Genomic DNA, 12,637 nt, shown 5'->3' on the forward strand with positions numbered 1-12,637 from the left:
TCATAAAGTAAATAGTAAAGTAATATAATATGGAAGTCACTAGTGAAATCAGATATGCCATTTGCAAAGCTATTTCTTGCATCATGAAAGAGGTAAAGCGCTTTGCATTTGGTGTCTGAATTATGGTTTACATGCCCAGCGATTGAGTCACGGTTTGTGAAACTCACCAGAACTGGGGAATTTCAAGGGTTTTTGGTTTCATTTCATAACCATAATTGAACACTAAATGTGGTTTTGTACAGATGAGCAAATTGCAATATGCTATTTATTATCATTACACAGTATACAGAGAAAATGACTCGAGAGATGACGCCTCTAATGGGTCACAGTGACCCCCTCCCCCAACAATGTTAAAAAATAGTATATTAATATCAGCATCTCTGTGATTAGTTAGATCGTGGGTTTGTTGGTGTGTATGATTTGCAAGCCGTGATATTTAAAAACACACAGTAAAAAAAGGAGTTAAACTCATGCACAGAGACACAGAGCCTGATTTAGAGGTTGGCAGATGGGCTACTAAGTCACAAAGCCGGTGGATATCTTGTCTGCTTCATTCAAAGTGCATTATATCCTATGGCACTACAATAAGGCTGACAGAATATCCGTCCCACTGTGATGGCGTATCTCACCATCATCTCCTTAAATATGCTTTGAGTATGAGCTCAGTCTATGCTGCCAAGTGTTACATGGGATATGCAAGAATTTAAATGATATTCAACAATGGTTATGACATGGAATTTGGCCTTTGAACTGTATTATTAAACATGTGAATATACCTTTATCAGTAGAGCATTTGTACAGTTTTCCCTCATGACATTTATGTGACTAAATGTCTACATCTCATGCACAAACATGCACTCTCACCATGAAATTGTTGTACTGCTTCAATTATTATGTTAAGGTAAGATGTCTTATAGAGCGCACAGCTGCCCCAGCAAATGGGCATCCCAGCGCTGATAGCAGACAGAACGGGAGGCAGCGACAGAAGGAGGCCTAAATTGAAGGTAAAAGGTGGGTCGATAGCCTTACGAAAAGCCAGGCAATTATGTAAACTCACTGATGTCGCATTGGACAGTTGAACTTCTGGTAAAAGATAACTGCAAGTGGATAAAGTTGCCCTGTGCAAGTTAAAAGCACCTGTGGATTGAGAATGATAATCTTTTGAGAAAACCCTGTAATCTGCAATGTCTTTACCTCCAGTTTAAACCTGGGTCTGTGTAGCCTTCAGCCTTTGGCTTAGCCACATAATTCCTCAAAGGTTTGACCTGAAATATCAACTCCATCATAGCCTTCCAGGGAGAAGGCTGATCCTTGAAACAGTGCTGGCTCAGGAGGATCAGCATCCTCTGTAGGACCTGAAATAGATCCATCATAGCCTTTCAGGGAGAAGGCTGATCCTTGAAAGAGTGCTGGCTCCAGAGCATCAGTATCCTCTTAAGTCTGTGCAACAGTTTTTGAGGACTTACCACATCTACTGTTACGCCACTCACCCCTGCTCAAAAGTCTTCTTTGCTTCTTGCCCAGGAGTCCTCATGTCAAGAGTGTTGACTGGGTAGACAACTTTGTTTAAACATACGTAACTTAGGTGCCCACATCTGCAGGGAGACCAATCCTGCTCAGTACAGGAATGGATCATACGAGACGCTGCTCTGAGAGTTTATAAGTCTGGAGTGTTATTCACAATCCATTAAAGGTGACACCACTGGGGTCTTGTGTATTTGGAATAACATGTTAAGGGAATAGTCCAGAAAATGTCACCTTGCACTTGATCAAACTACAGATTTGATATTTTCTTCTAGATCCATGTGTGTGTTCATTTCACTTGAATCCATTCATTAACGCGCTGGTATGAAACTATAACATTTCATAAGAATTGTCCTGAGAATGTGCTGCGTCCATTATCTTTCTTACGAATTCCATTCCACCTGAACATCGTAGGAGGATGATGCTGCTTCCTCACAGAATCACAGAATGCTGTTTGATGTCTGCTCAGTACATTTTATTGGCGATATAATAATTTGCCTAGTGAGGCATCTATTCTGGGCTATATAAAGTGTGACTCTCGCCTTCCCATTCCTGTAAGGCAGTAGCAAGAAATCCAACAAGTACGCCATTGCTTGTAGACGAACACGGAGTTGTATGAAAGAATCCAGAAACATTTAGCAGGTGAAGCGCAACAGTACTATACGAGAAAAAACAAAGGAAATAATGGGTTACATTGTGCAGGTGAAAGAGTAAAACAAACACTGTGTATGCTAAGCTTACAATCAACTAGCATGTAAAGGTGCGGGCAGTCTTTCCAAACTAGAGCCTTGGTTCTTGTGGATATAGGTATGCCTTTCTTAACTGGGTCCACTTTGAGTTCCTGGTATGGTCTTGCGGTGCAGGGGCTTACATTTCTTTAATGAGGTAGTCTTTCCCAGATCATGCTTTGGGTTTTATGTATAAGGGTTTTGCTGAGCTGGGACTTTGCTTTGCGTATATGGGATGACCTTTCTGGGCTATAGTGTTTTTTTCTAATATACTGTCTTATGAAGGTAAGCGCCTTGTCTTGTCTGTGTGAGATGGTCTTTATGTGATAAGGGGCCATGGGGTTGTATTAGTATGTTATTTAGGATTTGATATCTTTGCTGTATGTGAGAACATCACTGAGATCTGGACATACACATTTATGCATGGGATGGTTTAGAGGTCGATGACTTGGGTTTTTTATGGTCTTGATGAAATGCGGGCCGTAGGTTATGTGTATTGGCATCTAACCGAACTACAGCTCACAATGTATGTCTACACTATGGTCGTGAAAAGCTTGGTGCCCGGTTTGAATGTATTCTACGGAGTTTCAAGTAGGGATACTTGGGTATTGTGTTGGGATGTAGCATGTGAGGGAAACAACCTTTACAACACAGGCATTACATCGCATGCCATTATAATGCAGCCATTAAAGCACATGTTACTACAACGTATGTCATTACAACACAATACAAGGAATAATGAGGAATAGTAATTTTTATCCCTAAACTATCCAACACTTACCCTACTGTTGCACTCACTGGAATGGAAATGTAATTTTTACTTCTACACTATCCAACACTTACCCTACTGTTCCCCTAAGAGTAATATGCGTTGTAATGGTTTGCATTGTAATGGAATGCATAGTAAATGTAGATTCTAAAAATGAGTTGTGATGGCATGCGATGTAAAATCATGCGATGTAAAATCATGGGTTGTTAAAGATGTTGCGAAGCAAAAACTGCATTGTAAAGGCATGCGTTGTACAGGTTTGCATTATAACGTCATACATTCGCATGTGAGCTCAGGTGCTAGTTGGTATTATTGTGCCAGAGTCTTTGAACTTTGCCTACGTGATGGTCATACTGAGTGAGAGCGTCATTAATTTGTGTGTATGAAACGGTTTCTGGCACCTGTGTTCCTGGCTATTTGAGTAGGCAATAGTGCTGAACTTGATCCCTCCTGTGTATGTAAGTGGAATTATCAATTTACCCTGTTTTTTGGTCTCCAACTAGCAGCACCATTGCTAACAGCCTTTGTTTGTAGTGTGCGCAGATGCAAGGCATAGCGTAGGTTCGTAAAAGAAGATAGACTATATGAGCTAGTGAGTCTGCTGGTTGATAGATAGTATTGGCTTGCTTGTGGTGTTATTTCATTTGATTTTTTCAGTTATAAACAGACTGCTCCAGTACTGTGTGTGGGGTGGGGGAGGGAGGGAGGGAGGTGAGGGAGGACATCTGATCTGCGTCCTGGATACTGTTGGAACATTCTCTGAGCAGGAAGACTACCTATATGGGTGGTAGAGTCCTTGGCTTGTCTGGGTGGTGGTACTCCTCTCTGTACATTTGAGAACGGTCTATAGCCAAGTGGAAAAAGCTGAAAATGCAAAACAATATATAAACAAAACATTAGTAGAAATTATGATAATAAAAACGCCCAATAGTACAAAGACTAACAACCCAGGGTTGGGTTGTTAGTCTTTGTACTATTGGGCGTTTTATTATCATAATTTCTACTAATGTTCTGTTTATATATTGTTTTGCATTTTCGGCTTTTTCCACTTGGCTATAGACCGTTCTCAAATGTACTATATTTCCCTATGTATAGCAAGTGTATTACTAGTATATAGGGGTCCCCTTCTTCCAAAACTCCTCTCTGTAGGCAGTATTATTTTGCACTGTGCACCAGTATCTTTGATACTGTGCCTTTTTTGCAAGGTTATAAGAGACTCTCATAGTGCAAAGTATTATTGACAGTATTAAAGTCTGTTTTTTAATATAAAAATACATCCTCCACTTTGCATTATCTATGTGCCACCTACCGTATGCCCAGAGTAAAACTTGCCGGGGTCTAAACTTGTGACCTGCAAAATACTCTGTGCTTAAGTCAATGGGCTATCATCCAGCATATTGTAGACGGCTCTCTCACAGCTCTATACTACTGATTTGTACAGAGTGCCGGTCTCTGTCTTTGGGAGATTTTGCTTATTTGGTGGCAGATTCAATCTCAAGGAGCACTCAGTGCTTCCGAGCAGGTCATGTTGGTGATATATGATAGAAACATTGGTTAAAGATAGTAACAGTCTGTAAAGCAGAATGCTGCCTCTCAACTGGTCTACAAAGTAGACTATTCCTTCTCAAGAACAGACTTCCAGATCAAGCACTATGGGGCTTTATAACAAACCGGTCTTCAAGAAGTGACAGCATTTTATTGGTGTACAATTTTTCCCTTGAGCTGGCAAAATTGGATTGGCCGGATGGTGTCCCTAGGAAAGAGCCTTGTTCGGCTTGGTGGGGCAGTCCATCTAAGCTGATGGTATTGGTTATAGCTGGGTTAATGTAAAATCTTTCTAAGCTGTCTGTCTGGATAGTTCAACATTCTCCCATTGTAAGACCACTCGCCCTGGGTTGAAGTAAGAATCTGTATGATGGAACAATCCTTTTTTCTTAACAGTGTAGAGTAAATGAGAGGGCAGTTTCCTACAGCTGAACAGCCATTATGATGGGACAAGCAGTCTCTGAGCTTGCATTATTGATGTGTAGGGTATACCATATTCTCTGAGGTGGAAGTATGCTTTTATATGACTGGATAATCTCCCGGTGATGTCAGTCTTAGTTTGTGTGTTTAGACAATTTTCCTTGAGCTAGGAGTCCTGGTTTGAGATGGGAGGCTTAGTTTCTATTGCATAACAAGGTGTGTTAGATCTTTGACAAAGAAATCCTGTGTGCAAAGTTTTAATACACCACATCTGTGAATTAGCATCTAATTCACACAGCAATGTGAGACTGATCACAACAGTTGGTATGTCAATAAATAGCCAGATAATAGAAAAAAGATTAAAATATAACAGGACAAGCAGCACCCACTGTCATTGAAGGTGATGCATACATCTTCCAAGGCCAGCGCAGAGGCACTTTACTCCAGGGGACCGAATGGTGTTCGACTGCATTTAGTTATATACTTATTTATTGGGATGGTATATAGATTGGTCTAATTCTCCTCCTAGAGATCTGACGCTGCCATGGATTATCTTCTCTCATTTGTACTGATATTCAGATTCAAAACATAGCCAGACAGATTGAGATTAACCTGGTCAGAAAGCAGACATTTTCTCTGCCCAGTCAGAAAGCAGACATGTTATTTGCCCAGTCGGAAAGCAGACATGTTATCTGCCCAGTCAGAAAGCAGACATGTTATCTGCCCAGTCAGAAAGCAGACATGTTATCTGCCCAGTCAGAAAGCAGACATGTTATCTGCCCAGTCAGAAAGCAGACATGTTCTTTAACCAGTCAGAAAGCAGACATGTTCTTTACATGCTATGTCCAGTCAGAAAGTAGACGTGTTCTCTGTCTAGTTAGAAAGCAGGCATGTTCTCTGCCCAGTGAGAAAGCAGGCATGTTTTATACCCAGTTATAAAGCAGGCATTTTCTATACCCAGTTAGAAGGCACACATGTTCTATACACAGTTTGAAAGCAGACATGTTCGCTACCTAGTTAGAAAGTAGACATGTTTGCTATCCAGTCAGAAATGTTTTCTACCCAGTCAGAAAGCTGACGTTTTCACAGCTGCATCCTTGCAGTAATATTCCAAGCCTCACAGAGTGTTCTTTGCCTCTGGATACCCTGAGTGGTGCCAATTTGAGTTTGAAACAAGTGTAGGCAGGAAAAAAGGACACTTGTTTGGAAATTCATCCACAAACGTTTAAACAATGAAAATAAAGGACCGTTTTTAATGAACCCTCTGCTTGGCTGCGGCGGTAACTCTGCCGCGGCACGGGGGCGGCGCTGCCATGCTTGTGATGGAACCACTCCATCACGAGCGCGCTGTGCTCATGACGGAGTGGTCCCGTCACCGCCCGCTCATCAATTCTGCCGCGCAGGCGCGGAATTGATGCAGCGTGGGTGGAGCAGCCACGGCGTGACGGAACTACTCCGTCACTAGCACAGCCCGCTCGTGACGGAGTGGTTCCGTCACGAGCACGGAACGGGTTAAAATATATGTACTCTGGCCTCTGATGTGCGGTGAGCCCTTTAGTTGGGGAGAATTCCCCTATTTCAATGTTTTCACAGCACTATATAGGTTTGTCTAAACTAAACTTTTCATGGCAGCAGCAGATGGGGGCATCAGTAGTAGAACGTTGCATGTGCTCTGATTCAAATTTGAATGTGTTGAATCCATGTACTAGAAGACTCTGGTGTTTCTGAATTAAAGGCTGAAGTGCACCCTAACAGTACCTGGTGTGAGGCATGCTTTCATCAGCCATAGGTCGAGTTTCACGTTTTCTCAGGGTAAATCAGTGCTGTCACGCTGGTCACACTATCCTGGGTGTCTTTGTCCTGGATGTCGATCTGCTCATCCCGTTGTGCAGGTTCTCCAACATTTGGCCTGTCTGCACCTGTCAAAGAGACATAGACTCTCTCAACAAGAGTCACGATAAGGTCCACGACATAGAACAAGGAGTGCTGGAGGCATCCAGGACAACCATGAACAGTGTTAAGATTTTCATTGGTCCTATGTCTTTATCTTGAAACTCTTATACGCATACAACCAGCCATCTCGTACATTTATGGGACACCACTGCAACTTAGATTCACTTAGCTCTTGTACCTTAGGTCACACAATGATCATACAGCACACAAGAGCTGCAATTGATTGGACCACTGTGTCCACTTCCTGGGTACCGCATCAAACCCCGTTCACATGTGGGTAATTGGAACAACATGTAAATCACCAAAAATAGATTCACCCTAAAAATGACAGTCCGCAGAAAAAGAGCGAATTTATATTTATATTCTTTCTTACAATGCGCACCACAGCTCAACCAACACAATACGGGGCAGCTGATAATAGGGCTGGGGTGGGGGAGGGGGGGGGGGGGGGGAGGGGGGGGCAGTAGACCAGCGGGAGGCCTGCCCCTCCTGGGGGATTTTGGAGCAGGGGTGTAGCCAGAGCCCAATTGGGCTTGTTTGGCTTCACCTGGGCTAAGTTTGAGCTGGGGACTATATAGCTGGACATTTTGTGTCACAAGCCACCATTTCGGTGGTAGTGACACGAAAGCCGGCTGGGTGTGCAGGGGAGCGATTTTGTCCCACCGTCCCGTCCAGTCTTTAAGGGGATGGGGGGGGGGGGGGGACATCAAATACTGGCTGGGCTTGGTATAAGAAGTAATTTTCTCATGGTGGTCAAGTTGTTGGGAACAGGTGCACCGGGTGGGGAAGCATGTACTTTTTGGTTGTCGCTTGTAGCAGGTACTAGGGTTTGGCACATGTTTTGTTTGACAATTGGGGGCGTTTTTCCCTGGGTAATAGTTGGTAGGTCATTTTACAGTTACAGTTTATTGGTTAGGGTAGGTCACTCTGGGAGCATGTAGAAAGGGGAAGTAGCGCAGGAAGGAGAAGTAGCATAGGAACGTTACATAGATAACTAGGTTAGGAAAGGTTATAAAGTTGCAAGTTTTGGGGGTTTGTAAATGGTCGCAAAGGGGAAACTTTAGGGGAGGGGGTGGGGGGTAAGGTAGGCGGAAAATATTTAGTGAGGTTTAGTTTTGTACGACAGAGGCCAAGGAATCAGTTTTATAAGGTGCACCTGTATTCAATAAAGCAGTCTTTTTCACACTAACAAGCTGGTCTGTGGTCTGTGCTGCATCCCCCCTGTTGGCCCAAATGCCACAGGCAGTTCAAACAACCTGCGCTGGGATCTACCTAGCCATCCTTCTAAACACACTGCAAGACTCAGACTGATTTTCAGACTAAAGTGGAATCAACTCTGCATATTCAAGAACATGTTTTAGAGTGCATAAAGCGGTGCCCTAATAGCACTATTTTAAGCCTTAGTGAATTTGCTCTAAAATGGGAATAAAATGAGGGTATTCAGGGAAGAATGAATAGACTGTGGCCGATTCCTACATAAATGGAGTTTTGAAGCAGTTCATTTACGAATTGCTTCAAAACAGGTACTCCTAATCCTGGCAACAGGTCCGTTAACAAGTGCACTGCCTGCTACACAATAAAACAGACAGAATGCCATCGACATCAGTAATATTGTCCGATATATAATATGTTGTGCATCCTCAATGCAATGGTCTACTATTACTGATATGCCTCAATTACATATTTGTCCATCCTAAAATAAATCTGCTGCCATAACCATTCATTGCTCGACATTCGCTGCCCACTAAAAATCATCTCCTGACCCACAGGTAGATCGGTACCCGCACTTTGGAAAACACTGATCTAAACAGTTTTGGTTCTAAGCAGACCTATTGGCTTAGCCAATGCTGGTTATATGCATTTGGCAAGATGTGACACTCTGAGAATTTAGTGATCAACATTCTCCCTTTGAACTGTATCGCACGTTCCTTCTTTTCTCGCGAGCGCCAGCAGCTCTCGCAGGTCCAAAGAACGAAGCTGGATGGCATTTGACCAGTGAGCCATTCCTCACGATCTTAATACTCATCTGAATTTCAGAAAATCTATGCTGAGAGTAGGAAGACCCCAAGCCATTTAAGAGGCAGTATACTTTACGACCCAGTCTGACGGGGTTAAACCAAATACGAACAGATGCCTTCTACAAATTGATCAGAGTATAAAGTGGCACCATATCTGAAAAGCTCACCCGGACGCAGGTCTTTTCAGCAGTCTCCAGAGACCCGAATCCACTGCCACCGTCCATCTACTTTTGCACAGTAAACACCCTACACCGGGTTGGAATTATCACCAGTTACTTGGTGCCTGCTCTCCTACTGTGTACAGACACGGAGCAACCCTGAAGAGTCACAGGACCACTCCTTGTGAAGAAACACGTGTCGGCTGGTTGTTTTGATTTATTACAGTCGTTGCCTTGTGATAAATAACTTTTTCTAAAACTTACACCAGTGTCGACCTCCGCATTGTTAATACGTGATCACAATTGTACTAATTTTGAAATATCCCCACAACGTGTGCCCTGGACTGTGCTTATTCTACAGTGTGGATCTCTCGACTCACACACATCCGGGGGTTATCGGGTAAATCCCCCGACCTGGCAGCACCGTATTTGCTCAGATACCTACAGAACACTACGCACATCAGTTTGAGCGCCATTCTTCCTGTTTGACTAAAAACCCACTTCTAGCCTTCAATTCAAGAATTGCCTTTCCTCTATTCTCACGTTAAAGCTATGGGAAAGCCTCATTATCCCATGTCCCTTATGTCCTCGTCCCATTCATTTACAAAGTGGAGATAACCCTCCCCAGACTGAAATAGGGACCCTAATACTGCCCCTCCCACCAGGTGTACATAAGCAGTACTTACCCAGCATCCCGCCTGTTAATTTTTTCTGTCTGTCAACAGAATGGATGTGGATGTGCTGAAGCTGCTCCTGCTGGACTGGAGTGGCGGTGCTTCTTTCCTTCCCCCGCCCAGTTGCCTGGCTGTGTGGGCACAGGGTTACCTGGGTTGTCTCCCAGCCTGCCAGGCTTGCTGGGAGTCAGCAGCTGTTGGAGCCGGTTTCTTGCCTGACCTCCTGGCCTTTGAGGCTGGGGCTTGGTCTCCTGGTTTCTTCCGGGTCACGGGCTCATCTTCCCGAGCTTGGCTGGATGATGCTTGCAACATTTGGAGTGTGATAGAATTCACTTTTCAATGCCCCAATTACCCCATGATGATGTGCGAGTTAGCATCATATGACTAACTAATGCAGTTCGAATATGCACTTATACTGAATTTCTGTTCTCACTCATTGCTTATATTCAAATATATGTGTGACCATATTAGTTTCTTAGCTTAGCCTGTGTGCCACCATTTTGTGTAACCCTCTGTGCCTGCGGGCTCTGCTCGCTCATGCCCCTCCCGCAGGAATCCCGAAATATACTAAGACAGCAGTTTTCGTTTCTCGGCTTACTGTGGCCGAAACTAACAAGTCTCGTTATCAGTAATGTTCTCATGCTCTGAGACGCCGAAGCCTAGCTCCATGGCCCTGAGCAGAGATAATAATGTATCCCTTGCAGGTGCAGATGCCTGCTGTATGAGAGCATTGTTCACTGGTCTGAGGCTCGGTAACTTTCCACAAGGGGCGTACCCCTCGTTACTGTATTGCATTATAATGTATTGCTGTGATGTAGAGAGTCAGTCCTCTCGTTCGCACTCCTAGGAGTGAGGTCGGACAGGGCCCTCTCATATGAGTGTTGTTTGGCCTAATAAAGACTATTATTATTCTTCTCCACTGTCCGGCTGACTTCCTATATAGCAATTATAGGTGAGTGCGGTAAGTCACTCGGGTGGATTTGAGCCACGCTTATCAGATGGCGCCCGAATAGGGACCCCGCGATAAGGATCTTTCTCACCCGTAAGTGGGTAGCAGAAGACCGGGGACCCGCTGGTCGGCACGGTGGGCCCGGGTACCCATCTGGTGCCGAGCTTGGTTCTCGCAGCGCTGCCCCACCCTGCTGATCGGGAGAGGTCCCGGTTCGGATCTTACGCCGGGGTCCAGAAGGCGGAACTTGAAGCTGACCGTGTTGGTCCTGGCAGCCGGAGGTGGAGAACGGTAGAGGTCGGTGCCGCCTACAGAAGGTGAGTGGTCCACCTGTGATTGTTAAGGAACGGGAGTGTTCTGAGAGACTAGAGTGTCTCTAATGGTTTGAGGGGCCGGAGTGCTCCTGGGGCTAGTGTGCTCCGGGGAACTCAGAGTACGAGTTGGTGCTCTGACAGACTTAACGAGGTTGGGGACGTATTTAGATGTAATTGTTGGTAGCGATCCGACCGGGTGGCACTGTGGTGAAGGCGTGGCTCATTGCGGGCAGACTCCGATGCTTACCCCGAACTCCTAGTGTGGTGGTTCAGTGGAGGTGAGATCTGGGTTTCTCGCGGTAAAGTGCGCAGTGATCCATAGCGCCGCACGGGTGGCGGATCTGTTCCCCGTCCTCGGAACAGTTAGTACACTGTTCGGTCTGCGGTAGAGTCCAGGTTCCCCAGGACTTGGTCGACGGGCCTTGTCCCATTTGGTAACACGTGTTTGGAGGTATCGTATTTGTGTATGCGAAGAAGAAAATTCCTCTTCGATGTATGTCTAGATGTGTGTGTGTACGAGCTCGAGTTTGTGATTCAAGGTAACGTAGTCTGTGGAGAAACACCACTTTTACATCGAAATAAAGATGCCGTGTTTTAGAAAGTTACGATGTTTTGGATGCTGTTGTCGACCCTCAGATACTAGACTGGCCGAGAGCCAACCTGCACCCCCTGAAGGGACTCCGAGTTTTGATATGTATGTCAAACATGGACTGGTCCCAATTTTGTTTGGTACCTTGTGGCATCGGTACACTGCTGATAATGTGGATTTACAATGGCCTTTGACGGGTTCTTTTGATGAAGATAAGTTGGATTATTTGCAAGACAAACTGTTTGCTAGGCGTAGCCGTCAGAGTATGTTTGATTCTTTGCGAGTGTGGCAGAAAGAGGCCAGGAAGCGCAAGCTGAGAGATGAGAAAGAGGCTTATAAAAAGTCCACCCAGACTATGGCGCAGAAGGCGAGGGAGCAGGTGGGAAATGAGAACGCGCTACGCATGGAGCGCGCAGATCGACTTTGTAGGTTGAAAGAAAATAAAAGTTATGTAGTGCGAGAGGACGACCCAGATGAGATGGAGGACATTTTGAACACCCGGCCCCCTCCCCCTTATGCCCCACAGTCCTTGTACCCCTCCTTGCCACTTTCGGCCCCTAGTAGTGACGTTCCGGGTCCTTCAGCAAGTGCCCCCCAACTGTCCTCGCCCTCGACGCCCCTCATTTCTCTACTCCAGACAACTTCACCTACACCCTCACAATTTTCTTTAGCACTTCCTACTGTTTCAGCTAGTACCACTCCCAGTCAGGAGATGCTAACGCCGAGTCGAGGCGCAGGGAGCGGATTACTCTCGCAGGTACGGAAGTTGCTTACGCGTTCTACAGTTGGTTTGGATGAAAAGAGTATGGTGGCTAATCAGGCATGTCAGTGGGCCAGGAATAATATTTACTCGTTTGAAGATATTTGGTCCACTATGAAAGATTTTGAGCCCTTGATGCAGCAGCACGCTTTGTGGCACATGTCCAATGTATTGATACCGCTATGGGAGCAGGGATATGGAGGTGTGGCCCCGGCGGTTTTACGAGACATACAGGC

The 12,637-nt window shown here is 45.0% G+C and overlaps 1 protein-coding gene across 2 annotated transcripts in view; it reads right to left on the minus strand.

Moving 5' to 3' along the window:
- Positions 1-230: 230 nt before the first annotated feature.
- LOC147678104 (cell adhesion molecule CEACAM3-like) overlaps positions 231-12,637 on the minus strand; it is an 84,374-nt gene continuing 71,967 nt past the window's right edge. The window contains exons 8-9 of one of the 2 annotated variants that reach the window (XM_086945963.1): positions 6,745-6,905; positions 231-2,182 (exon numbers count right to left, since the gene is read on the minus strand). In XM_086945963.1, coding sequence (XP_086802089.1) covers positions 6,784-6,905 — 122 coding nt within the window. In that variant the 3' untranslated portion in view covers positions 231-2,182; positions 6,745-6,783. Of the gene's footprint in view, positions 2,183-6,744; positions 6,928-12,637 lie in introns of both variants that reach the window. The other variant, XR_015302479.1, reaches the window with a different exon arrangement.

This window comes from Lissotriton vulgaris, chromosome 12, assembly GCF_964263255.1.
Source record: "Lissotriton vulgaris chromosome 12, aLisVul1.2, whole genome shotgun sequence".
Lineage (NCBI taxonomy): Eukaryota > Metazoa > Chordata > Amphibia > Caudata > Salamandridae > Lissotriton > Lissotriton vulgaris.